The following is a 27,944-nucleotide window of genomic DNA, read 5'->3' on the forward strand; positions in this document are numbered from 1 at the left end:
ATTTGACACAACCTTGAGTGGAATTAAAAAGGCAACTCTAGAAAAGAGTAAACCTTTGATTCGTAAAACTCATAGTTATTTTGTCCGGGTCTTGACTAACCTTCAAGACTTGGGACGGCTCGGGTCGGGTCGAGGGTAAGATCCGTCGGAGATCTCGTCTTTTCGGGATTTTGAAGTAAGAGCTCTTTAGGAGCGAAGCACGCGTCAAAGGTATAATTCTTGTCCTTAATCTTGTTTGATTAAGTTTATTATGCTTGTTTAATTGCTTTAATTGAGGGGCGGGTCTTGGTGGGTTTCCTTCCGCGTAGTGTCGGGTCACTACGAAACCCTACAATCCCCATTTCATGATCAATGTGGGATAGTTGCATTTTTCACTAATTTATTTGATTCCAAAATAAATTATAAAACAATGCAATTACAAATCAACAAGTGGAATGAGGAGAGGAGAGGTTAGGTGAGGACCATGACCATGGGGGGACCATTGCCTTGTTCCCCAAGGCATGGCTCTAAGCCTTGGTCCCTACTCTCCTCAAACCGGCTTCAAGCAAAGGAGTGAGCTGGCTGCCCACCTTGCTGCCCAACTAGCACTGCCAGCCTGTGCACAGCTAGCATGGCCAGCACGCACCAACCAGTACAGTAGCACATGCGTGCTGCTAGCGAGCCACGCATGCTGCTGGCCGCTGGGCGCTGGGTGATGCCTGGCATGGTGCTACTGTGCGAGGCTGTTAGCATGTTGCTCGCTGCTTGCTGCTTGGTGCTGCCATGCGAAGGCACGCACGCAAGCAAGCAAGCACAGCTTGCTGCTGCTGCCATGGCCTACACGCACACGTACACGCACACGCACACACGCACAGGCCTAGCCATGCAATAGTGCTGTGCTATGCGTAGGCTGTGCGAGGGCTTGCGATAGCACCTAGGCACACAAGCACGCATGCTGCGGTGGTGTTGTGCCATGCGAAGGCACGCACACACGCAAGCACGCTGCTGCGATGGTGCTGCCATGCGAGGCACGCACCCACGCAAGCACCTAGTGCTAGCGATGGTGCTGCCTTGTGCGCCTAGAACGCATGGTGCGCCTAGCACACACATGGTGCGCCTTGGCTTGCGCCTAGCCATGCAAAGTGCATGCTAGCTCGAGCTAGCCTAGCGTCCACATGGCTAGGCCAATGTGATGCTATGGCTACGCTCGAACTTGTTGCTTGTTGATTTTGCGATGCTCGGTCTCGACGCCCTAGGCTCGATATCCGACATCTATGTTCGTAAAACTCTAGTGCTCATCAAATCCTTCGGATTGATTCGTCTGTTCGGATCGACAGTTCGTTTGGGTTCGACCCGAAGGGTTTAGTCGAGACAAAGCTGTAATATTAACTGCTCATTAATATTACAAATCGGAAGCGGCCTCCACCCAGGCATTCCGATCACTTGATCTCACTGAAAAATTAGCTTCCTGATAATTCTGAACCCTCTATCGGAATAATACACTTGTTGGAAGGACACCATTTCTTTCAATGTAATGCGTCGAAATACTGATTACTAGCGTTTAACCTTATAAATGGGCGTTGTGTATGAGTCGATGCGAAATTGAGCTCCATGTTTGAATTTTTAGGGAGAGGTTGTATACTCTGATGCCTGGGCAACGTCTAATTCCATTTTCGATCTCTTCTTTGAAACCTTTAGGATTGGACATCATACCCGGAGACTTATGGACCATGTAGTAGTTGTTGCATTGGATGACAAAGCATCTCGATGGTGCTTAAGTTTACATCTTCATTGCTATGCTCTTTTGCCTGAAGAGATTGATTTTTCTAAAGAGGCGTACTTTATGACACCCGATTACCTGAAAATGATGTGGAGAATGATCGATTTCCTGCGAAGTGTACTTGAAATGGGATACAATTTTGAATTCACTGTAAGCTTCTCCTCTTTGCTTTACTTGTCTAAACATCTGTGTAAGCTGTTATAGCTTCATTTATTTTTGCAGTCAAGTTTTTGTAGATGCATGAACAGATATCCTATTTCATTTCCTCTTTTGCATCTGCCTTAGTCATAGCGATTTATTCAAGTTGCTATATAATTTGAATTTGGATCTTGACATGTCGGTGCTTTTTAACCGTAGGCATCTGAAGTTGGTGGGCTCATCATGAATTAGGTCGGGGTGGCTACTGGTTTCGGTATCCCGTAGAAAGTGCTTCTTTTATGCCTGGGGTATTAGCCACAACTCGGTTTTCCCAAAATAATACGAAGTAAATACTGTTCTTAGAAATTTGGCAGAAAGATGAAGCTGATGCAATTAGAGGGTCTCCTCAGAAATCTTGATCAGTTTGCTTCACCAAAGGTATATATTTCTGTAAAACCCAACTTACAAATTCTTCTCAGTTTTCTAATTCCTCCCAATTTTTCTTTATTTCAATAAATTATTGCACAACATTTTTCTAATTCAATATTTTATATATGTTAATTAGTGTTGGATATTACTCCTTTGCTGCTGCAAATTGAACTTGAACAATACCCAACTGGCCCTCGTATTGCTTCTCGGATGTTATACACTGTATGTAATAATCCCATTACTTTCTTTGTTAGTATAACATTATTTTGTTGTTGATATGATTTGAAAGTTGTAGTCTTTTCGAAGTATGATCGATTTACTGGTCCGATAATTGATAGGTATTTTTGTTTCTTGAATTGGGTAGGCAAAGAATTCATTTGGAGATGTTAGTGATAAGGTGGTGGCTGATTTTGGTTGTGGGTGTGGCACATTAGGAATTGCTGCTGCTCTTTTGGGTGCAGAGTTAGTTTTTCTAGCATTTCTGTGAGCATGAGTGCTTGATTTGATGTTTAATGTACTTTGTCCGAAAATCGAGCTTTTATCAAATGATTGAATGTGTGAAGTACATCAGTCATATTTGTTTGTTTGTTGTCTTCTTTTTTCTTGGGCTGAAGTTGATTGCTATCAACAGTCATGTTATAGGTTTCGATGTGCACCATCTAATTTGCGCTCTAGCATGTTTTTTTATTTATTTATTTATTATAAATTTTCTTGTTAGACCTTCCTTGCAAGCTGAATAGAAGTATAAAGTGTTCCCAGTTGTTAATTTTGTCCTTACATGCGCTTGAATAGTAAGTATCTAATACATTTATGTCTTCTGCTTCCTTTACATAGTGATGCAGATTACTGGTTACTGTCGGATGGTGATGTCAGCATTACTGATATGTGGAGAACAGACTGTATCCTTTCACTTTTTTTTTTTTTCTTACGTTTCATTTTGTTGTATAAAACATAATTTTGTCAAGTTTCTGAAGAAAGAAACATGAACTTTGATTCCCTAACTCAATGATAGCTGGAGTTGAATGGAATGAATTAGGGACCATCCACGAAGACTATGCTGTGGCCAATGTTGGCACACCACAACCACAAAGCCCACATCCAAGTGCTACAGAAGTTCTACCTAATAACATGATGGGGAGGTGATTAACATAAAGTTCTGAGGGATTTGCCAATGTTGTCCATCTTGAATGCTTATGCTGGAACTGAACTGAGCTTCGTATATGTTGGGAAGGGAGCAGCATGACTTTGTGATGGTAGTGTGTAGATCAATAGGGTAATTGGTGCTAAATTTTATATAGTATGGGTAAGAAAACGAAGAATGAATCAGATTTGGTAAAATTAATGGAAGTTCCTTGCAAATAGATTCATTTTTTATTGTGAAATAAATCACTGTTGAATTGTTGAGTTATGGGGTTTGATTCCAATTATCAAATGTTGATTTCACAATTTAGGATTCTTTGTTAATTTATTTGTCTGTTTAGTTAATTTAGGGTTCTTCGTTAATTTATTTGTCTGTTTAGTTAATTCCAATTATCAAATGTTGATTAACCATCCTTATACATGAAATTCGCCATTGTAAGTGAAATTTTTGGCAAACAACTCATTATTAGTTTTTAGGTGTGCTAAAACCCATATGAAATCTACACTATTACAATAATAATGTATGAGGAAGAGATCTAATGTATGAGGATATCATTATTATTTCTCTTTAGCATTTTGTATACCATTAACACTATTACAATAATTTATGAGAATTACTAAACAACAATATTGTACAAAAGTATAATTAAGGATATTAATAGCTAAAATAAAGCATTGGAAAGCGTGAAATCACAAATGATATAGGGAGGGGAATGAGCTTGATGTTGAAAGCCTATCATTACCTGTCTAAGAGCCTCACAGAAACATGAATAAGTTATATAATCACTCCCGCTATCAACCTTTATAAAGGCAAATGCATCTTAAGCTGTCAATGAAGCTCTCCGAAGTAATGACTGTAAAGAAACAGATTGCCAATTAGATACATAGCTGAAAACTGCAACCTTATTTGCAAGCTTATTCAAAATAAAGTACTGTACTTTAGTTTTTTAATTCATTTAGTTGAAAACATCGACAATCCGGATGAGTGGAGCTACAGTGAGATGCAACAAAATAAATATATCAGAGTAGCTCACCAAGTTAGATTATCATAATCAATTGATAATTATGGTCTCTGAATTTCACAATGTTATTCAATAATCAAATCATGCTGTATCTATAATCTATAATCTATATCTATCTATAATAATAATAATAATAATAATAATAATAATAATAATAACTCTTAAAAAGTGAGAAGTTTACCCCCCTCTCTTTTGAACAGTAGAGCAGTGTTCGGATGGTTATACCCTCGCTGTTTTTATTTATTTACGGTTCTGCCATTGCATCTTGATTTCCTTTGATTTGTATCACGGTTATTTGCTGAAGATGGTTTTCAACCTCTGCTCCGGCCTTTCAACCTTGAATCGTTGCGGCTTGGACCTCGGCTAAGACCCTCGGCAACACCTTGGTTTCGGCGGCTCGAAGTAGCTTTGGCTGGCCTCGGCAATTGGAGGTGGTGGGCTGAAATACCTTCGGCATACCTCGGCAATGGAGTTTGAAGCTTCGGCCATGGCATAGAGCTTGAAGCTTTGCTCCGGCCTTTCAACCTTAAATCGTTGCGGCTTAGACCTCGGCTAAGACCCTCGGCCTCGGCAACACCTTGGTTTCGGCGGCTCGATGTAGCTTTGGCTGGGCCTCGGCAATTGGAGGTTGTGAGCTGAAACACCTTCGGCAAACCTCGGTAATGGAGTTTGAAGCTTCGGCCATGGCATAGAGCTTGAAGCTTCGGCGTTACTAGCCTCGGCTATGGAGCTTGAAGCTTCGGCGTTGTTAGCCTCGGCTATGGAGCTTGAAGCTTCGGCGTTGCTAGCCTCGGCTATGGAGCTTGAAGCTTCGGCACTACTAGCCTCGGCTATAGAGCATGAAGCTTCGGCGTTGCTAGCCTCGGCATGGCTCAAAAATGGAGCCTCGGCGAAGCTTGCTCAGAGGCTGGAAACTCGAACCTCAACCATGAGTGGTTTCGGCTGGGAGATCTTTTCCTCGGCGGAGCTTGCGAAGAGGCTAGGTAATGGAGAAACACCACCTCGGCTTGGAGAAGCCTTGAGCAATGCCGAACCAATTTGCTCGATTCGGATCTTTGAGCTTGGCATGAAGCTATTTAGCCTCTGCCATGAATGGCTTCGGCCTAGGGGAACCTCTGCCATAAATCAGCTCTGCCATGCCAACGCAACCCATGACCATCTATTAGCCCATTTTCAGAAATACCCTTCCAAACACCGTGTTTGAGTTCGATCAATTAACCCCTCCTAAAACCCTCATCCACCATTCCCATACTCCAGCGCCCAATTCTGTACTCCATCTCTCAAAAATGTTTTCTTCTTAACTGAAATTGAGCACAGATTAAGATTGCCCCCAAAATTACTTGATCGTCCATTAGAAGATGCTATCAAGGGTGAACTTGAATCCATCTTCTTGGACAAGGTTTTATCATCTTTCTTTTTTTGTTTTCTGGGTTTAATTTAGGGATTTGTTAAACATCGCCCACAAATTACTACATAAAGCCCACAAAATTCACTTGGTTTCCCAAAATTGCCCTTGACCTTAAAAAAAAAACACTCACACTCTCATCACTCACACTCTCATTGCTCATCTTCTTTCAACCTCTCTAAAAAAAAAAAATTTCAAAATAACGGCAATGTCGAGGCGGCAAGGCAAGGAAGTGGCGGCGGCGGCGGAGGGAAGGATGTCCCAAGGAGGAAAGGTATATTTTGTTTAAAAAAAAAAAAAAAAAGGGGAAAACCGCCGTGAACGCGGTGGGGCGCCCTGGCTGGACGCCCAGCCAGCGGTGGTGGCGCCAGATGCAGACGCCGCCACCAGTTGGCTGGCGCCTGGGCTGGACGCCACCGCCACGGTTGTGGCGTTTATTCTAGGCGCCGCAGCCGTGGCTGTGGCGTCCAGCCCAGGCGCCAGCCAACTGGTGGCGGCTTCTGCATCTGGCGCCACCACCGCCGGCTGGGCGTCCAGCCAAGGCGCCCCCCCCAATTTTTTTTTTTTTTTATTTTTTTTTAATTTTTTTAAAAAATTGTTTTTAATTTTTTTTTTTTTTTGTAATATAATTTTGAATTGTTTTTATATTTTGTTGTTTATTTTTATAAATTTTTTCAATTTCGTTGTATTTTTTCTACGTTTATATTTTGTTTACAATTATTTGTATGTTTTTAGTTTATTTGATTTGCGATGATGATTATTTATCGTATAAATTTTTGTATGTTTATATATTTTAAAATTTTGTGTAGGGTCGTCATGGTGGGGGGAAGAATATAGAGCTTCTTAGTAGAAGTTATTCAGTGGAGAGGTCGGGGCATAGACATGTCAGATCCCGTGGTATTTCGGCCTCAGTTCGTAGAGAACGGATCCACCGTCGGGATGAGGATGACGATGACGATGATGATGCTGAGGAGGGTGACCAGGAGGAGGAGCAGGAGGAGGGCGCAGATGAGGATGAGGATGTGGACGATGGCAGTGGACCGTATGATGATTACGGTCCATTCAGTCAGAGGGTTGATGACATGTACGAGACGCATATGGTGGAGGTGCGTAAGGGTAGGGGTGGTAGGTTTGTTAGTAGATCTGACACATCATCTGCGTCCACTGTATCCGGGGCAAGTAGGAAACGGTCGAGGGCGGGTAATGATTCTTGGGTTGTTAGGAGTGAGGTGCCCGGTGGGCCTGTTGACGGGAGTGTGATTCCTAGCTTTCTAGGACACATAGCTGCCCGTATTTGGGAGGACCAGGAGAGGCCTTCAGTTACGGGGTTGTTGAAATGTCATACCCGGGAAAAGACTTGTAGCTTTTTGCGTACATGGGCTGAGGCCTGGCCGGCGGAGAGCGAGATGTTCGAGCGACTGGAGGGCACTGGGGTGAAGCACGTTCCTGCCACCAAGCACGATAAGATTGACATTACGCTGATCACGGCTTTCATTGAGCGATGGCAGCCGGATACAAACTCTTTTCACCTTCCGTTCGGTGAGATGACGATCATGTTACATGACGTCGAGGCCATTCTGGGGATTCGTGTTGAGGGTAAACGACTTTGTGCAATTTCGCTGTACATCAACTCACGCACCAAACCGTAGTTGTCTTCGCCCATTTGAAAAACATCAGTCACGACCCGGAATCCGCAGTTACCATCTCCGATTACATCATTCCACCCTTCCAAGTACGACATGATGATCGCAGGTATCCTTTCCTTGTACGGAAACTGATCAACATCGTTTCTTCCTATTCACCATATAATTAATTATAGACAGTTAAGAAGGCAGGAGTAACACTTTAAAACTATGTGCAATAAAAACAACCAAAACGTACCAGTTCTCAGGGGCATATTCACAGACGATGAAGATTGACTACGACTAGATGACGATGTCCGACCACGAGAACGACCACGACCAAGACCACGGATATACTCAAACGCACTCCTGTTCCGCCGTTGTCGACCTCGAGGACGGTCAACTCCTTCGGGTTCCTCATAATCTAAGTTAGACGGGTGGAACATGTCATGAAGTACATGAGTAGCGTCACGAATAATAGAAGGATGGGTGGAGGACACTCGGTCGTACATCGAACGGAACTGCTCCAACTCCTCCTGTTCACGGTCGGCCGTTTGATTGTCTGCATGCTCACCAATAACAAGCGTCCTCCAGAATGCTGTCAACATGTAACGACGCCCTTTCTTCTGTAATAACGCGGTGAATGGTGCATGCGCAAGGTAATCCATGAGTTACTGAAATAGTACACCCACACCGAGTATACACTTCGTCAGCCAAGTCCCTCACCCTGTTCAGCTCAGTGAGAATCAACCCCAAGCAGTAGTGCGACACACGACCTTGGAGAATCTTAAATATAAAATGGCTATACATCGTACCATGTCGTCGTTTGGAGTCCTCTAGAGAGTTCCTGATGTCGTTCTTCTGAGTTTCAATTGACTTGTTCAGTCTAGCGAACAGTGTATCCAAAGCAGCGGTCGATGAATCAATCTAGTCCTTGGTAGCTCTATGAGCGCTCTCAACTCTACATGTTGTAGTGTTCCCAAAATGAAGTACCTGGTTTGTCCAATATTTGACAAACTTTTCCCTGTGAGGGACCCATTGATGCATCACATAGTCCACCAGTGCCGCACACCACTGGTACGAATCCCTGAAGTTAGCCAATGCTCGCTCATACGCTTCCTCTGTGGTAGCCTGTAGGATCTTCCGCCACTTACCATTCACTAATCTCTCTGCCATTTCCAAATTCTTCTTGAAAAGGTTGTAGGCTTTCACTTTCACGCAGTTGTTGATGTGCCATGTGCACAATAAGTGGTTCGATTCGGGAAACAGCTCTGCTATGGGGGCAAAGAGACCTCCCTCACAGTCGCTGACGATGGCTGCTGGATGAACATTAGGCCCGATGTAGTTTCTCAGCTTCTCCAACACCCAATAATAACTTGGAGCCGTCTCATCCCTGATGATTGCATGACCAATCAGAAAGTTCTGGTTCGTTGGAGCCATCCCAACCATCTCAACCAGAGGGAACTTGTACTTGTTTGTCTTGTACGTTGAGTCGATCAAAATCACAAATGGCCAAGACTTGATCATATCAGCACAATCAGGATGCACAAGGAAAAGATGAGTCACCTCCGCTGTATCTTCATCAGAATCAAACCAGAACAGGTAACCACGTGATTGTGCCTGGTGTAGCAGCTGCTGTATAGGGTTCCTTCCCTCTGACCGTTCAAACCTGAGTTGCTGTCTGACGTTGTAGATGTGTCTTCGGTTTGGATGGTCTTCTGGAAATTTCTCTAACACAGATGCTAATATTTTAGCAGGCTTCACTTGAGCATCACTCATTTCTTTCACAACTAGTTTCGCAGCAGGACTTAAGCCGCTCAGTTGTCGATACCCTCTTCATATACTATCATCTCATGGTTGTGATACCCCCATTTAGAGTAACCTATCACTTCCCAACCGTCACGACTCCGTAGTTGTCGAACCTTTACTCTGAACTCACACCCACAACCTTTCCGCTTTGTGTCAAACCGAGTGGCTGTACGAAAATCTCTTTCTTCTCTTTTGCGATAACGGTCACATCTCAAAATGCGATCCATTCTACCATCCCGTTGAGATTTATGAGTTGCTACTACCAAGCAAAATCCAGCTGCAATTGCAACCTGTTTTGCCCAATCAATCGCCTGTTGAGCTTCTTCGAATGGACCATCATGTCCAAATATCTCACTGTAATCATTTCCGTCTCCACCATATTCCTGCATCAATTATATATTACAATAAATACATTTAACGGATAATACATTTAATTTCTATATTTCCACATAATTAACACAAAAAAAAACATAATTATATATAATCAAACTTAATTTTTATAAAAACCTAATTCGAATTTTCAAACTAAATTTAAAAATATACCATTTCGAATTTTCAAATTTAATTTTAAAAAAACCTATTTCGAATTTTCAAATTTAATTTACAAAAAACCCATTTCGAATTTTTTTAAAAAATCATTTTCGATTTTTTTTTTCACAAAAAAATTAAATAAAAAACAACAAAATCAAAAAGGAAAAAATAAAAATTAATTATTAAAGGTGGCGTCTGCCAGTGCTGCCACAGCTACTGGACTGGCGCCTGGCAGGGCCGCCTCACCCAGTGGAGTGGCGTCTGCCCAGGACGCCAGTCTGGTGGTCTGGGCGTCTGGGCTGGACGCCACTCTGGTGGTCTGGGCGTCTAGCCTGGACGCCACTCTGGTGGTTCTGGCGTCCGGCTTGGACGTCCAGGCTACGGTTTGGGCGTCCACCCTAGGCGCCGGAGCCACTACGACGGTAAACCGTGAATTTTAACGGTGACTTACCTCGTTTTCCGTCGACGACGACGTACCTCCGGCGTCCCCCGCATCTCCGGCCTGCCATCCGGTCTCCCCCGGCGAGCCAGTACGGCTCCACATTTTTTACACCGAGATTATTTCAATTTTAGCAAAAGGGCATAATGGTCAAATCATAACATATTTGTGGGCTTTATATGGTAAATTGCGGGCGATGTTTAGCGTTTCACTTAATTTACTGATTAATCAAATTTCCCCTCTTTTTTTTATAATAATTCTAAATTTTAAAACGGTGGTTTAGGTGATTGCGAAACAGGTTTGTGTGTATCAATTTACGATATCAAATCAATTGATGGCGGCTTTGTATTACCTGTTGAAGGTGCTCCCACTTATACGGTATATGATTTTTCTCCTTTAATTTTTTTTGGTTGAGTAATTTGCAAAAAAAAAAAAAAAAAAAAAAAAAAAAAAAAAAAAAAAAAAAAAACTGGGTATTGGGATTAAATGACTTGAACTCCAATTAAGTTGAAGCTTTGGATAATTATCTTAGCATAAATTTCCCAGAAATGAACCTTTTTCAACAATATTGTTACTTCATGTTTAATTTTGAAATGGAAGGCACAACTTTTTACTACATTATGTCAATTATGTGTTAATTTTCAAAATTATGATTCTTGTTCGTGTTGTCATAGCAGAAATTGCTTATTGTGAAATAAATTGAGGCCCTTATGTCAAAATTATTATAGTGACTAGGAGTGTGCTTGTTAGGGTGATGCAAAGTACCGCGATAATTCAATGTTATAGTGACTATGGATGGTTGTATTGAATGGTTTCAGGTTATTTTTGAGAAGTTTTTGGAGAATTGTATGTTCATCGTTGACGGTTTGCCAGAAGTGGTGATTTGTAAATTGTGCACAAGTTTTTATTGCAATGCACGAGATGGTGAGGTGGCTTAGAGCTTTAAGGAGATGTTGAGGTGTGGGTTTTGAGGTTTAATTTTTTGAAATTGAAAATGGGTGCATCATCTGGAATTAGTCCCAATAGACAAGTGGAGGCTGTTAGATGAATTTGGGTTCTGCATAATTTGTATGGAACTGTATATTTTCTGTAGGATTTTTGGGTACTTAGATTGTTTTATCTGATTAATGAATTCTAAAAGCGGTAATGAGCTTTTATAATATTAGCAGCTTTAAGGATGCAAGATCAGAAATCATACCTTACTGGGGGCTTTTAGAAGAAAAACAAACTGAGTGGTTGTCAGATAAATGGAGATGCCAGAGGTCTTCCCCCCATCCTTGTGAAAATAGGTCCTTCCATATATATATGCTTATGCCTGTTTATTCTCTGTCGTCTTCTCTAGGAATGATCGATTTCTTTCTTGCAGAGGCATTTTCCATTCATATCGATTTGGGTTTTTCTGCACCATATTTTGATCTGTCGCTTCTTCGATCCGCCATGTTTATTTTGATTTGAGTTTCTCTACTTTGATGCGAGTATTAGCGAGATTTGGGGAAACGATTACTCATACATTAACGATCGGTCTTCTTCCAGTTGAAGAGGCGACGACGGCGGCGGCGGGTAATCAATTGGCGTTTGATTCACTGGTAATCCTATTATGTTTCTGATTTTAAGGGTTTTTTTTTTTTTGTATAATTCTTTGCTTGTTGATTTTTATGCCGTTTTCTGTAAATTTTAATTTTATGTAGCAGTATATTTTGTTTTGTTTTTTTATTTGAAAAAATGGGATGATGGGAGGGTTGTAGTTGAGGGTTTCATCTGTGAATTGAATCAGGATAATTTGATTAGATTCACTGTTCTTTGTAATGTTGTTGGTATCAATGACAATATTCTAAATTTCATATCCTGCTGCTTCTAATTTGCAAGGTTGTGCAATCCAAATCTTACAAATCTGGGTGTCTTAATAAGTTGAATGTGTTGGTAATATTTGTTCTGAATTCAACTCAAACTAATCTGAGAGAATTGTGTGTTTGAAACTCGATACACTTGCTTAGTGCGGCTTGAATTGCTGAACGTAGCATGTTCCTCTGATGGTTTTCTAGCAGTTTGCCTGTCTAAATGGTAGTCTGTAATATTGGTGCCAATTTCAAGTAGCATTTCTTTGCTGAACATAGCTTCAAATATGTTTCCTGCATTTCTTTGCTGAACATAGTTTCAAATTAGTTTCTTCTTTTGCTAGGCAGGAATGTTACTGGGGTAGAGTACAATTGAAAATTGCATTATAGTAGAATATAGAGGACTCTTGAAGGGCAGCTGCAGGAGTATGAATATGAAGAGAACTCTTGGCATATCTTGTGTCATAATGGGTAAGGTTTGTATAAATTTTGAGTATACTCGACTTGCACCTACTTGCACCATGTAAGTGAGATGTAGCCATTCGTAGGCTTTTAGTACGTAGTAAACAAATTACATACTGTATCCTTTGTATATAGCTTACCTCTATGGCTCTTTTAGGTGCTGCTTTTTGTTAATGTCAGGACTTAGGGCAATGAAATATAGGGTAAAGTGGCTATATTTTGATTGGTAAGGCATTGCTCCGTTAAAAGATACAAGGAACGTGGTGTATCTGAACTTTTGAAGTCGGCATCAAGTCTTTAGACTGTGAAGTTGTTTGGTAATTTGATAGAGTACTTAAAAGTTGAGTTGAAATGGTTGGGTTTGTGACTTTGTATGTAAGTGAGATGTAACCATTCGTAGGTTTTTAGTACGTAGTAAACAAATTACATACTGTATTCTTTGTATATAGCTTACTTCTATGGCTCATTTAGGTGCTGCTTTTTGTTAATGTCAGGACTTAGGGCAATGAAATATAGGGTAAAGTAGCTATATTTTGATTGGTAAGGCATTGCTCCGTTAAAAGATACAAGGAACGTGGTGTATCTGAACTTTTGAAGTCGGCATAAAGTCTTTAGACTGTGAAGTTGTTTGGTAATTTGAGAGAGTACTTACAAAGTTGAGTTGAAATGGTTGGGTTTGTGACTTTGTATTAGATAGTTTTGTGTTGGGTGATCTATTTTCATTTGCATGAGTTTGAAACTTTTTACCCTCTTATTTCCTGGCCAGGGATTGTGCTCAGAAGCAATTATTATTATGCCATTATGAAGGATTGGAGGTCCTGGTCGGAGGATAGCGAATGATCAGCTTGCAGATTTGATTATTGATTGTGAAGAAGATGCTGATACAGTAAGTCTTATTATCATCTGCTTCAGTGCTTCACTGACCTTGTTAAAAACCTCTTGGGTTGTTCAACATCTCTTGTGAACCTGTGGTTATGTTTTGGGATGAATGTTGTCTGTGCCAATGTTGATTCTGCTCGGCGTTTTGTCCAATGTAGCATTTTGAGATGAATTCAGATAATTTGCACCTAAGATCATGCTTTTGCTCTAAAGTGATGAATGCTGTATGAATTGCCTGCTAACTGTCGATATCTAAAAACTCAAACTTATATTTCTGCTATGTGTGGCTGGGGTTAGAACTTTGGATGCTGCAAGATGTCTCTGCTTTGGGATGAATGTTGCTGACATACTTATACCTTGATTTTTTTATTTTATTTTTTATTTTTCATGGCATATGGATACCTAGATAGCAGTGCACAAAATTCAGTTGTTATTAAACTTTTGATTCTGTTTCTCTTGTTGGTTTGACAATTCGCTTATTTTCTTCTTATTCGGTTGATTTTTCATCTCCAGTTTTTGAAATCCAGCCTTCTTCCCCTGAAACTGATCTTCTTACTTCTGATAAAGGTACCATTTTTTTTTTCTCTTTTTAATTTCTTCTGCATTTATTATTTTTTGATAACAATTTTCCTCTGTAGTTTATTTACTGGTTATATATACATTTTTGTGATTTTTCTGTTCAATTTTCATTTCATAATTTTATACAAGTATATTTTTTGTTGAGTTATTTAGAGTATTGTAGTGGAGAGCTCGCTCCACTTGTTAGCGCGCTCGTGCAAGGCAAGTGCGACCCGCTCCAAAAGCGCGACAAAATCGCGCTGAGTTTCTGGAAAATCTATCAGATTTTGGAGGCGCACCCGCGCCTCCGGATGGCGCGACCCGCGCCTAGGGCGCGACAAAATCGCGTCAGGTTTCTGGAAAATTGGATTTTTGGAAGAACAAGGAGCGCCCGCGCGAGCAAGTGGCGCGCCAGCGCGCAGGGGGTGGTGCGCCCGTGCCTCCTCGCTCGTCTTCGGTTTTGTGGTTATTCCCTTTATATCGTATCGATGCTTTGTTTTTGGATACACAAAAAAACTCCTTCCTCTCTGAAATTCTTCCCTCTTTACATTATTATGGAAGAACTTTGCAAACTCTTCTTTAATCCTCTATCATTAAAGTTTATTGATTGAGAATTTAATTATCTTATTACACATCTTTGTGCTTAGAGTGTGGTGTTGTCTATTGTATCTTAAAGTGAGTTTCCGGTTTCAACCCAAGCACCGAGGTGGGGGAAATTATCACTTTAGGAAAGTGTATACACGCCTTAGACAAGTATCCGGTATAGAAGACTCACGCGGTCATTGGTTTTCTCATGTTCTTAGGTGGTTTTCGGCTTGGAGTGAGGCAAGTAAAGAATCTTTCATATTAGTATTATTTTGTTGTAATTTTTGTTTTACATTGTTAATTCAGTGCTTGGTTTGTAATACTACGTTAAGTATTTGGTGTTGTAAATTTCGTTGGAATTTATACACATTCTAGGGTTTGTCCACCATAGTTAAGTGATTCTTGTTGTGTAGAATTGCATTGTAAACCCTAACAATTTAAAGTGATATTTGAACAACATGTCTAGTGTGAAAGAACTTACCACAAACTTTGTCAAACTCAAGAAGTTTGACGGTGTGGAATTTCGACGATGGAAGAAGATGTATTTTCTTCTTACATCGTTGAAGGTTGCCTATGTTATTAGCACTCCTAGACCAGTAGAACATTAAAATGAAACAATAAAGGATGTGCGTGAGATATCTAAGTGGGATAATGATGACTTTATATGTCGGGGATATATTCTCAATGGGATGGAGGATAATTTGTTTGATGTGTATCAACATGTTGAGTCGGTTAAAGAGCTATGGGAATCGTTAGAAAGCAAGTATATGGCGGAGGATGCTTCTAGCAAGAAATTCCTTGTAAGTAACTTTAATGATTTCAAATTTGTTGATGGTAGATCAATTATGGACCAATTTCATGAGATACAACGTATTTATAGTAACTTGAAACAATATGGAATCAATGTTGATGAATTGTTTGTTGTTTCGAGTATTATTGATAAGCTGCCCAATAGTTGGAAGGATGTAAAACATGACTTGAAACATAAAAAGGAGGACATATCTTTGTCCAATTTGGCTACCCATCTTCAAATTGAAGAAGGGATAAGGGCCATGGAGAAAGCTAAGGATGGAAATCCTAGCTCTTCCACCATCAATGTGATGGAGGAAGGCAAAACTAGTGCTTCAACTAGTGGTAAGAGGAAGATGTTTAATTCCTCTAGGGCAAGTCCAAGAAACAAAAGAACAACAACAAGTATGCTTGTTGGGAATGCGGTAAGACCGGACACCGCAAGAAGGACTGCTACATTTTCAAGAAGAAAATGGAGAAATCCAAGGATGGTCAAGCTTCTAAGAGCAAGGACCAACCCACCAAAGGTAATTTATTACATGAGGTTGAATTTAATTCCGGTATGGATTTAAATGCAACGGATCCTAACATTTTTATGGTGCAGGATGATGACTCATGGTGGATGGATTCGGGGGCTTCAAGGCATGTATGCAAGGTGAAGCATTGGTTCAAAACCTTTCACAAGGTTGGTGATGGAGAAGAGCTCTTTATGAGAAACAACTCTACCATCATGGTCCAAGGAAGAGGACAAGTTGATCTGATGTTTAGTTCGGGCAATAGTATCATCCTTAGGGATGTATTGTATGCTCCTAGTATTTCTAGAAATCTTGTATCAGGCCCAACCCTGAATAGACTTAGATATTAACTAGTTTTTGAAGCAGATACATGTATTATTACTAAGGGTAGCACTTTTATCGGACGTTGTTATTTGTCTCATGGTTTGTTTAAACTCTCATTAAGAGAGAAGTCTGTAATGTTGGATGATGTTGTTTTAATGTTGGTAATGACAATATTATGAATTTGTTTTCTTTATGGCATTATAGATTAGGTCATGTGAATTACAATAAGTTGAACTTCATGTCTAAACTAGAACTTATTCCACCATGTGATATTGCTCTTGATAAATGTACTACTTGCATGCTTAATAAGATCACTAGAACTCCTTCCAAGAAAGTTGAGAGATGTTCTAAGATCTTAGAAGTGGTTCATAGTGATTTGTGTGACTTTTATAGTACACCTTCTTTGGGAAATAAAAGATACATAGTTACGTTTATTGATGATTTTTCAAGATTTTGCTATGTGTATCTTTTATATTTCAAAGATGAAGCCTTGGTTAAATTTGATATTTATAAGAAAGAGGTAGAAGTGCAAGTAGAATCTTTAATTAAGAGATTGAGAACAGATAAGGGAGGGGAGTATTATGATCCTGCTTATTTCCAATCTTTGGGTATTATTCATGAGACTACAGCTGGTTATGCACCACAATCAAATGGTGTAGCTGAAAGGAAGAACAAAACTCTTCAAGAAATGGTTAATTCCATGCTATCTTACTCCGGGTTGAGTGAAGGGTTTTGGGGTGAAGCTATGTTGACGGCTTGTCACATACTTAACTGTGTTCCCACTAAGGGAAAAGATTCCACTCCTTATGAACTTTGGTACAAAAGGAAACCAAACTTGAAATATCTCAAAATTTGGGGTTGTAAGGCAGTTGTAAGAGTGTCCGGTAACAAAAAGAGAAAGCTCGGTGAAAGGGGCTTGGAATGCATTTTTATAGGTTATGCTGAGCATAGCAAAACCTATAGGTTCTATGTTATAGAACAAAGTGACTTTATTTCGAAACATTCGATTATTGAGTCACAGGATGCAATTTTTGATGAAAATCGTTTTTCATCAATGAGTAGACCTAAGGATCTACAAGTTAGTACCAAAGGAAAGGAAATTGTTGATTATGATGATCAACAAGAATCTCATGAATATTCATCTAATAATTAGGATGAGACTTCTCATATTAGAAGAAGTAAGAGACAAAGGAAACCTAAGAACTTCGGAGATGATTTTATAATCTATCTAGTTGAAGGATCTAGGGATGTCCTTAGCTTGACTACTCCATATTGTTTTAATGTGGATAGTGATCCAAAATCTTATAGTGAGGCCATATCTTCCCAAGATAGTGCATTTTGGAAAGAAGCTATAAATGATGAAATGGATTCCATCATGGGAAATGACACTTGGGTCTTAGAGGATTTACCTTCTGGTTGCAAACCTCTTGGTTGCAAGTGGATTTTCACTAGGAAAAGGAGACCGGATAGCTCCACAGTGAAATTTAAAGCCAGATTGGTAATCCAAGGCTTTAGGCAAAAGCATGGTGTTGATTATTTTGACACATATGCACCGGTAGCAAGAATAACCTCGATAAGGTTGTTAATTGCAATGGCTTCGGTATACAATCTAGTGATTCATCAAATGGATGTCAAAACGGCATTCCTTTATGGAGATCTAGAGGAAGAAGTGTATATAAAACAACCCGAAGGGTTTGCTTTGGAAGGACAGGAAAATAAGGTGTGTAAATTGGTTAAGTCATTATATGGACTTAAACAAGCACCAAAGCAGTGGCATCGGAAATTTGATGACACGATTTTGTCCTTTGGATTCAAAGTGAATCAAGCTGATAAGTGTATATATAGCAAATTTGATGACAAAGGTCATGGTGTCATCATTTTTCTATATGTTGATGATATGCTTCAAGTCTACAACAAGTAAAATTGACCAAGGAATTCTTATCCTCATCTTTTCCGATGAAGGATTTGGGGGAGGCGGATGTCATTTTGGGCATCAAGATAATTCGGGACAATGGAAGACTTATATTAAGTCAATCTCATTACATTGAGAAAATGATCAAACAGTTCAATACGTTTGATAAGTGTCCTGTAAACACCCCCATGGAACCCAATGTAAAATTGGTTAAGAATTCGGGGAAAACGATTTCCCAATTAGAGTATTCAAGGATAATTAGATTTGATGTATGCCATGACAAGTACAAGACTAGATATTGCATTGGCTGTGGGAAAACTTAGTAGATCTACTAGTAATCCGGGTGCACAGCATTGGTTTGCAGTTCGGAGGGTCTTGAGGTACCTTAAAGGTACATTAGACTATGGTTTGTCTTATAGTGGATTTCCTTCGGTTTTAGAAGGATATTCTGATGCAAGTTGGATCACTTACAAAGAGGATGACTCTTCTGTAAGTGGTTGGGTGTTCATGTTTGGGGGAGGTGCCATTTCATGGTCTTCCAAGAAACAAACTTGCATTGCCGATTCCACTATGGCAGCGGAGTTTATAGCTCTTGCCTCAGCTAGTAAGGAAGCTGAGTGGTTGAGAAATCTCATGTTAGAGCTGCCTTTATTGCCTAAGCCAATCTCACCAGTAGCTATTCATTGTGATTCGAATTCGGCTTTGATAAAGGCATATAGTCAAGTGTATAATGGTAAGTCTCGGCATATTTCACTAAGGCATAGCCTAGTGAAAGAGCTTATCAATGATGGGGTCATAAGTCTTGACTATGTTCCTACGAAAATGAATTTGGCGGATTGCTTTACTAAAGCAATGCCAAGACATTCCATCATATTTGCTTTCACTGGAATGGATTTATGTCCTAAAGCACAAATTTGTGAAACCCAATCTAACGCTTGAAGAAACATCAAGTCTTAGATTCAATGTGGTTGAATTACATTTTTGTTGTTTGTTAGCAATATTTGATGACCCATATTGCTATATTACTTGTGACGGTAAGGTAGCGTCAATTCAAAGTTCTCAAAGATTTAGAGTTGAGAAGCTCTAAATGAAAGTGTCTTGTCACGAGGACACACTTACGTATATGAGAACCTACCTATATAAGTTCGAAGTTTAGCCGCTTCAAGAAGTCTAGATGGACATATAGACTTTGATGAACTTATGAAAGATACGGACACATGGTTGTATAAAAGTGTCAAGTGATGTTAAATTCGAGTTATCTTGTGTGTATTTCACCTTCGAATGATTAGAGATATCCGTGTGATTCAATCCATATGGAAATCATGGGATATGATCATCGTTAAGTGTGTTATACTAAGTGTCAATTCAATCCGTAGGGACATTGACATTGATGCATGAGATGAAGCTTAATTGATGGAAGTAGAGAAGGATTTAAAGGAACACTCTAAATGGGGGAGGATTGTTGATTTATTTAGAGTGTTGTAGTGGAGAGCTCGCTCCACTTGTTAGCGCGCTCGTGAAAGGCAAACGCGACCCGCTCCAAAAGCGCGACAAAATTGCGCTTAGTTTCTGGAAAATCTGTCAGATTTTGGAGGCGCGCCCGTGCCTAGGGCGCGACAAAATCGCGTCAGGTTTCTAGAAAATTGGATTTTTGGAAGAACGAGGAGGAGCGCCCGCGCGAGCAAGTGGCGCGCTGCGCCCCATGGTGGCGCGCCCGCGCCTCCTCGCTCGCACCCGCGCCTCCTCGCTCGTCTTCAGTTTTGCAGTTATTCCCTTTATATCGTATCGATGCTTTGTTTTTGGATACACAGAAAAAAACTCCTTCCTCTCTGAAATTCTTCCCTCTCTACATTATTATTGAAGGACTTTGCAAACTCTTCTTTAATCCTCTATCATTAAAGTTTATTGATTGAGAATTTAATCATCTTATCACACATCTTTGTGCTTAAAGTGTGGTGTTGTCTATTGTATCTCAAAGTGAGTTTCCGGTTTCAACCCAAGCACTGAGGTGGGGGAAATTATCACTTTAGGAAAGTGTATACACGCCTTAGACAAGTATCCGGTATAGAAGACTCACGTGGTCATTGGTTTTCTCATGTTCTTGGTGGTTTTCGGCTTGGAGTGAGGCAAGTAAAGAATCTTTCATATTAGTATTATTTTGTTGTAATTTCTGATTTACATTGTTAATTCAGTGCTTGGTTTGTAATACTACGTTAATAATATGGTGTTGTAAATTTCGTTGGAATTTATACACATTCTAGGGTTTGTCCACCATAGTTAAGTGATTCTTGTTGTGTAGAATTGCATTGTAAACCCTAACATTTTTTTCCTTTTTTTTTTTATTTGGAAGTTTGGGGAATTTAATTTTAGCTTGAAAAAAGCTTTGTTCAATCAAATTTTGAATACTTAATTCAGTTCTATGAGTTATTACTTATTTATTTTGATATTTGAGTAGTTTTGCTAACACTAAATTGTGGAAATTAATTTTCAGGTGTATGCTATTCTTTGCTTCTATAAATTTTCTGATTTTATACTTTACCGGTAATTAGAATCAGTAGCAGAACTCTGTTTTTAAGCTTCATTTGATAGTTCAATCGTTTGCATTAACTAAATTTTTGTTTTGTAAATTATGAGAATGCCTTCATGTTGGGTTTAGAATACAACCTACCCTTAGCCCCTTCTAATCCTCCTCCACTTTTCCCGCCTTACAGGAGGATGATGAAAACACTTACCAGTGCTCCATCCTTTGATTCTCCGTCTTTTCTGTTTATATCACTTCTAAATGCTGTCTAACTGTCACTGGTGATACTTTACTGTTTTGAATTCATACTATGCTATGCTGGTTAGTTTGGGATTATATTGATTTGTTTAATTTTGTTTTTACTTTCTCAAATTTAATTGATTTAGGGTTTTTGATGAGTTTTGATTTTGGTTTGCAGCTTATCAGGAGCAATTTGGCTAAGTTAAAGGTACCCCTCCCGAATAGGAAGGTTATCAGGATCGGGATCCTACTTTGGATTGGTGAGAGGAGTAGGATCGAATCGGCAAAATCGGATCGTAGAATCGTAAGATTCTACAAAATTGATAAAAATAGTAATAAAAGGGTTGTTACATAATTAGATAACATTTTTTAAGCCATAAAAATGGTAAAATTTATAGTTTTTGTAGTTGGATAGTAATTTTCTTAGCTTAGAGAAAAGTTTGATTACATTAGGCTCATTTTATTAAGTAAAAAGTAAGATCGTACGATCTTGACCGATCCTACTCGATTCTGTCCGATCCTGCACGATTATGTCCGATCCTGATTGATCCTGTACAAACTAATAATAGTTTAAATGAAAAACAGGATTGTCCGATCCCACCCGATCCTGACCGATCCTGTACGATCTTGTGCGATCCTGACCGATCCTACAACGATCCTGCTTACTCTGCGATTCTGCATCTGATCCGAATCGTTTGGCTAAAATGGGATCGTAGGATCGCACGATCCTACGATCCGGATCGCGATTTTGACAACGATGTGAATAGGTCCACTTATCAGGAGCAATTCGGCCTAATATAATTAATCTGGATGCCAATTAGGTCCACTATTCTTCTTCGATTTCGCAAAAATTCGGATTGTGTATATACATATAATCTTTACGATTTCTGGGTTTAGGTTTAGATGTCTGGGAAATTTTAGGGTTTAGATTTTGAGAAGGGGTCAATGATGTCGCAACTGCAATTGCTGCTGCAAAATCGAATTCGCCAGCCTACGGTTTGTTTTCTTCAATTTCATTCTCTAATTGCTGATTTGTTTGATTTTAATTATCCAAAATGGGGTGGACCTTGAATTACAGAACACTACTGGGTATCTATCTACATGGAGGTCTGTGGAGAGAATGGCATCAGCTTCAGAAATTTTTGTTGCCAAAAATGTGTGTGGAATTAATCTATCAATCAGCGCTGATAATGCCAGGAATAATGCTTATAATTTTGACAAAATCGACGGTGTTGTTGGAATCATCAAACTTCTGGGTAATTTGGTTGCATCAGGACATGTAAATTTTAATTCCAATGCCCCATTGTCAGTTGTTACCGGCAGTTCTGGATTGCCTGATACAGGTGGCTCTATGTTTGATGATAAGGTTTCTCTTTTACTTTTTGCTCTGCAAAAAGGCTTTCCAGGCATCCCCAAGAAGACTTATGACTGCTAATGTGTACACAGCTTTACTGGCAGCCTCGGTATGACATCACTTTAAATTTTTATATTCATATTATTCTTCTCTGTTTGTTCATTAGTCTTGTTCAGTTTGTGGATTTACTAAACGAATTTGTGCCGCTAGAGTTAAGAAAAAAGTGTTCTTTAGGTTATGATAACGTGTCTCTTTGTCAGTTCTGGGAATGTGCTTCCAGAAGATAAGTAGATAACTTGATAAGTCTTTCTATTATCCATGAAAAAAATGTTTCTTTTGAATTTATGATACGATATTTTGAGTTGGGTGATTAGTTTTCTATGATTATAATTCCCAAGTTTCTTTGCTCATCTGCTTCTCTGCTTGTATAGTTGTGTTATGTTATTCTTCCAAAGACGCAACATAGACAATTTGTAAATTCAGCTGCTGTTGATTCATACAAGTTTTCACATAATTTTTTGACATGGATTTTGTCTTATTCTTTCAGATAAATGCTACTTCGACTGAAGATGGTTTGAACTTGTATGATTCTGGACATCGATTTGAACATGTACAGCTTTTGCTGGTTCTCTTAAGGTCACTTCCCTACGCATCTACAGCATTGCAATGTCGAGTGCTCCAGGTACTGCTCTCCACTCTTTTGTAATACACTAATAATATATGGTTGTCTTGTTGAAGAATTGAATCCCATAAAAGTTTTAATAGGTATTTTCCATACAGGTTAACATAATACATATTTTGGATTCTGGGTTTTGGACCTTGAAATTATTCATTATAGTTTTTGAATAGGAGAAAATGAGGTAGTGGTGATTGAAGGAAGATAAATAGTATTGACAATTGAAATTATATTGCTTCTTCTTTATGTTTTATTTTTTGGTGATTAGATTTAACTGTTTCTTATTTAGGCATTAACAGTGTAGCTACTTCTATGTGAAAAAAGGGAAGGAATACCTAAGGATATTTTTTTGGAAGGAAAGATTAAGAATACCAAAGGATTTTGGGAGGAGGAGGAGTTAGTGTAGAGATTCCCATTTTTGTTTTGGCCCTTTGACCTTTTATTTTTATTTTATTTTTACTTTTTTTATTTTATATATTTATTTTAATGTTTTTTAATTTGTTATAATAGTACTTAGTCCAACATGATTTCACACTTTTGGGTTATCTTGGGAGCTGTTCACTTGTAATTTTGTAAAATGTTCATAGTGACCTTTCTCAAACCATTTATGTTTGTTACTCATATGTTGTTACCACTCATTTAAATCTTTTTAAATTTTTTATGCTTGTTACTCTTTTAAAACTCTGGTAAGTGGCCCATATGCTCTTTCTTTTTCTCACTTTATACACCTTTTTTCCGAAGTCTTTCAACTGGTTATCTTGTTATGTCCTCTTTCTTTGTCAGATCTCGCATGGTTCCTTATGACAATTCATGTTAGCCGACCCATTTGGGTCTAAAGCTTAGTTGTTGTTCATAGTGACCTTATTTTTTTTACAAAAATTTAAAAATCAAATATTAGTATTTATTTTAATACAATTAAGAGGGTAATTTCACCTAGGTTAGGAGTGACTAGTACTAATTGCATGTAGCATTAGGTTAGGTGTGAAAGGAGCTACAGACGTGGGAGGTTTTTGTTTCAAGTTTATGTATTAGCGTTGAGGTGCGCAATATTGCGTACCTAACATGTTCTTTGAATTATATCGTGGTTGTACCTAATTGTTATTTGTCTGTCTATTTACAATCAGTAATATCATGAATTTGCTTTTCAATTCATGAAGTGCAGTCTTAAGTCCTCTTAACATAGTGCTGTGAGTTTTTGTTAAAAAGAAAAATTACATAATGCTGTAAGTTTAAGGAAATTTTCACTTTTGCTACCACCAAAACACATGTGTTTCACTTTTGCTACCCCTTTAAATTTTATTTTTATTTTACTACCACCTAAAAGCACATTTGTTAAAATTTGCTACCTGTTAACGGATTCAGTTACTATTTCCGTTAGTGAGATCCAGCCACCCTCAATGTCACCTTCCAGCCACCCCCTCCCTCCTCAGCCACCCTAACTGCCTCCCCGTCAGCCACCCAAAAAAAAAATAATAATAAAAATGTTGAAAAAAAAAAGAAAAATCAGCTGCCTCTTCTTCCTCCTTTCCTCCCTGCCTTCTTCTTCTTCTTCCTCCCTTTCCATTATTTTGGCTGCTCCCGTCAGCCACCCCTGCCCTGCCGGCGGCCGGCGCCCAAAGCTTTGGCCACCAGTCCACCACCCTAACAACCACTTGCCCCCTGAACTGCATCCTGCCATCGCCACCTCCACCACAGTCACGCCAGAAAAACCCTATAACCACCCCCAAAAACCCAACCTCATCCCCGAAAATTCTAAACCCCAACCCTTTCTCTTTCCTTCCTTCCTACCTCCTTCCTTTCTCTTTCCCTTCACTCTCCATTAATTCCGATCCCCTCCACCCTCTTTGCTGCTGCTGCTTCACAAGCTGAATTCCAAGGCCGGTTTCGTAGTGTCTCGGGTTCCATGGTCCCTCCTTATTCTCTCGTTTAAGGCCAAAATCAAGTTGAATATTGAGTCTGAAACCTTTTCCTCCCTTTATTGTCCTCAATTTCTCTCTCTTCGTTTTCAATTTCCGGCCGCCTCCTACCCTCTCTCGACACCGAAATCTCAGCTCGCCCCCCTTTTTCGATTTCTAGGTTTTCGGTGTTTTAGGTTCTGGGTTAGGGGTGGCTGTTTTGGGTGGGGAAAGGGGAGGGGGGTCGATTCAGGGTGGGGGAAGGGGAGGGAGGGTTGTTTTCCGGTTTCGGGGGTGGGGGTTGTGGCAGCGAGAAGGGGATAAGGGAGGGGGGTGGGATGCGTAGGTGGAGGAAAGGGAGGTGGATTGGAGTCACCAGCGCCGACAGGGGGAGGGTGGCTGACGGGAGCAGCCAAAATAATGGAAAGGGAGGAAGAAGAAGAAGGCAGGGAGGAAGGGAGGAAGAAGAGGCAGCTGGTTTTTCTGTTTTTTTTTTTTTTTTTTTTTTTTTTAATTTTTTTTTTTTTTTTAATTTTGAATAAACTTAACGGAACCCTGACGGTTTCTGTTAAGTGGTAGCAAATTTTAATAAAGGTGTTTTTGTGTGGTAGAAATGCATGTGTTTTGGTGGTAGCAAAAGTGAAATTACCCTTAGTTTAATGCAGCATTTTATACAAACTTTTAAGGTTTCTAAATTGCCGTCTACATGATTTCAGGATCTTCTGTTTTTGGCTTGCAGTCATCCAGATAACCGGAGCTTTCTAACTCAAATGGAGGAATGGCCTGAGTGGCTTTTGGAGGTTCTCATATCAATTTATGAGGTAGTGTCTCTATTCATTCTGGAAATGTCTAATTTGAAAATAAATTGCACGGAGGTGGAAATTGGAGTGTAAATGGAAATGGGAAATGGCCAATATGAAAAACTTACAGACATAAGATCATATGTACACTCGAATTGCTTGTGACATAAGACATAACTAAGATTATTGAGCAGATAATGTCAGTCAAAGAGAGAAGATGCTTGAGAGAAGATTGGTGATGTAGAGAGAGTCTAGAGATTCTGAAGGGAGTTGGGAGAGAAAAAGGGACATCACTTGTGATGGCTGCTTTTGTTATCAGCTCGAAAGGTTGATGGTCCAATTCTGTCAAGCTATGGATATATTGTGAGTCTCTACCCATATATAGTCCTGCTATGGTGTTCAATTTGGCTCAGGGAGAAAGGTTGGTGGAGAGGTGATTGTAAGAACTGAGATGCACTGAAATATAGTGAGCCATCTTTGGTCACATTTTATTTTTAAATTTTTTTTTTCACATTTTTTTTATTAAGTCATCTTTGGGTTATAGTGGCCTGACACTCTTTTAACGAAGTTTGTTGTCCTCAAGATGCTTTCAGACATTCCCTTAATGTCCTTTGACGATACTTGCTACTCCTCGAATTGTCCTTTCCTGCCCGTGCATACTGGGGATGTTTCAGGAACGGGAAATGTCACCCTTTTGCCCATTCTGTGCTTCATAGCTATGAAAAAGCATTACGAAACTGGACATATTCTTACGGTTATCGTTAGAAACTGGGGATATCTAACCCATGTGCTTTGTGTATGTGTATGAATCACTTGCGTACTGACGTCATTGTTCTCTTGTTTGATTAGAGAACTTCAGTGAAAAGCTTGAATTCTTCAAGTTTGGGAGATGTAGAAGATCTTATACACAGTTTCATGATCATCATGTTAGAACATTCAATGCGGCAAAAGGATGGATGGAAGGTGGGCTTACTTGGTGCAGTACTTATCTACCTTTATAGCAGGAATATAATATATAAACTTTTACAAATGTCTAAAGGGATTGTCTACAGCATACCTTCGAAAAGATGTTTAGTTAAATATGTTGATTTGTCTAATTGTGATTCCTTTCACTTCAGTGTGCCTCTTATTTATTATTCAAATACAAGAAAAAAGATAGCTTTTGTTTCTATTTCTTTTCATCTTTGTGCTTGAGTGAGTTATCTGGGAATCAGTCTGTTTCATAACTTTGTTGATCAATAGAGTTAAATTATAACTTAATATGTTAATCACTTTATTAATGACTTGGCCAATATGTTATCTTCTTATATCTGGTTGTTTTGAGTGCAATAGTATCATTTTTGGCCTTGCTGTTATTTCTTTTGCACAGGATATTGAAGCGACAATTCATAAGATCTGTCTTCTTAATTCAGCAGCAGCAACTTATTTCAGCAACTGTCTTCTTATTTCAGCAGTAGCAACTTATTTCAGCAACTGTCTTCTTATTTCAGCAACAGCAGCTTATTTCAGCAGATCGGTCTTCTTCAAGATTTTGAGCAACTTATTTCAGCATCAGTCTTATTTCTTCAAAGATTTTGATTCCAGCATCGGTCATCTTATTTCAGTAACTTATTTCAGCATTGGTCTTCTTCAAGATTTTGATTCCAGCAGCAGCAGCTTATTTCAGCATCGGTCTTCTTCAAGATTTTGATTCCAGCAGTAGCAACTTATTTCAGCAGCAGCAGCATCTTATTTCAGCAGCAGCAGCTTATTTCCAGCTACAGAAGCAGCTTATTTCAGCAACAGAAACAACTTATTTCAGCAGCAGCAGCAGATTTCAGCAGAAGCAAATTATTTCAGCAGAAGCTTATTTCAGCAGAAGCTTATTTCAGTAGAAGCTTATTTCAACAGAAGCGTATTTCAGCAGAAGCAGATTTCAGCAGAAGCAGCTTATTTTAGCAGAAGCAGATTTCAGCAGAAGATTATGTCAGCAGAAGATGATTTCAGCAGAAGCAGATTATTTCAGTAGAAGCAGATTTCAGCAGAAGCAGCTTTTTTTTTGCAGAAGATTATTTCAACAGCTTATTTCAGCAGCAGCAGATTTCAGCAGAAGCTTATTTTTGCAGAAGATGATTTCAGCAGTGCAGAAGCAGATTTTAGCAGCCGCAACAACAACAGCTTATTACGAAAGACTTTGGTAAACATTCTAATAAATGAATGCAAAAATACATTATGATTTCAATGTACTTATTTCGAAACAACTTCAAATATATTAGTAGAATTATGTATTTCTTAAATTTTACACATTTTTTTTTTACCATAAGAT

The 27,944-nt window shown here is 39.3% G+C and overlaps 2 protein-coding genes and 1 long non-coding RNA gene across 12 annotated transcripts; all 3 read left to right on the top strand.

The window, feature by feature from the left end:
- The first annotated feature begins 1,567 nt into the window (after positions 1 to 1,567).
- LOC110685149 lies at positions 1,568 to 3,781 on the top strand. The gene is made up of 5 exons (XR_002503919.1): positions 1,568 to 1,909; positions 2,117 to 2,335; positions 2,463 to 2,788; positions 2,958 to 3,225; positions 3,339 to 3,781. It is a non-coding gene; the product is annotated as an uncharacterized LOC110685149 (long non-coding RNA).
- A 1,003-nt stretch (positions 3,782 to 4,784) lies between these two features.
- On the top strand, positions 4,785 to 27,922 carry LOC110685178 (BEACH domain-containing protein C1-like). 10 transcript variants are annotated; one of them, XM_021861644.1, is made up of 14 exons: positions 4,794 to 5,887; positions 10,578 to 10,672; positions 11,113 to 11,556; positions 11,661 to 11,880; positions 12,474 to 12,600; positions 13,358 to 13,477; positions 13,984 to 14,037; positions 21,093 to 21,910; positions 21,993 to 22,193; positions 22,312 to 22,377; positions 22,816 to 22,950; positions 25,556 to 25,660; positions 26,489 to 26,602; positions 27,009 to 27,922. In XM_021861644.1, exons 8-14 carry the CDS (start codon positions 21,860 to 21,862, stop codon positions 27,327 to 27,329), a joined length of 993 nt encoding a protein of 330 aa, XP_021717336.1. In that variant the 5' UTR covers positions 4,794 to 5,887; positions 10,578 to 10,672; positions 11,113 to 11,556; positions 11,661 to 11,880; positions 12,474 to 12,600; positions 13,358 to 13,477; positions 13,984 to 14,037; positions 21,093 to 21,859; the 3' UTR covers positions 27,330 to 27,922. The 10 variants fall into 10 exon arrangements, with proteins under 10 accessions (XP_021717343.1, XP_021717336.1, XP_021717335.1 ...); XM_021861651.1 differs by having other exon boundaries at positions 4,785 to 5,887; positions 11,113 to 11,880; positions 27,130 to 27,289; XM_021861643.1 differs by having other exon boundaries at positions 11,113 to 11,880; positions 12,474 to 12,605.
- Positions 14,031 to 16,429, top strand: LOC110685179. The gene is made up of 2 exons (XM_021861652.1): positions 14,031 to 15,929; positions 16,007 to 16,429. The coding sequence occupies exons 1-2, from the start codon at positions 15,303 to 15,305 to the stop codon at positions 16,265 to 16,267; spliced, it is 888 nt and encodes a 295-aa protein (XP_021717344.1). The 5' UTR covers positions 14,031 to 15,302; the 3' UTR covers positions 16,268 to 16,429.
- Positions 27,923 to 27,944: the final 22 nt, after the last annotated feature.

This window comes from Chenopodium quinoa, unplaced genomic scaffold (genome assembly GCF_001683475.1).
Source record: "Chenopodium quinoa cultivar QQ74 unplaced genomic scaffold, ASM168347v1, whole genome shotgun sequence".
NCBI lineage: Eukaryota > Viridiplantae > Streptophyta > Magnoliopsida > Caryophyllales > Amaranthaceae > Chenopodium > Chenopodium quinoa.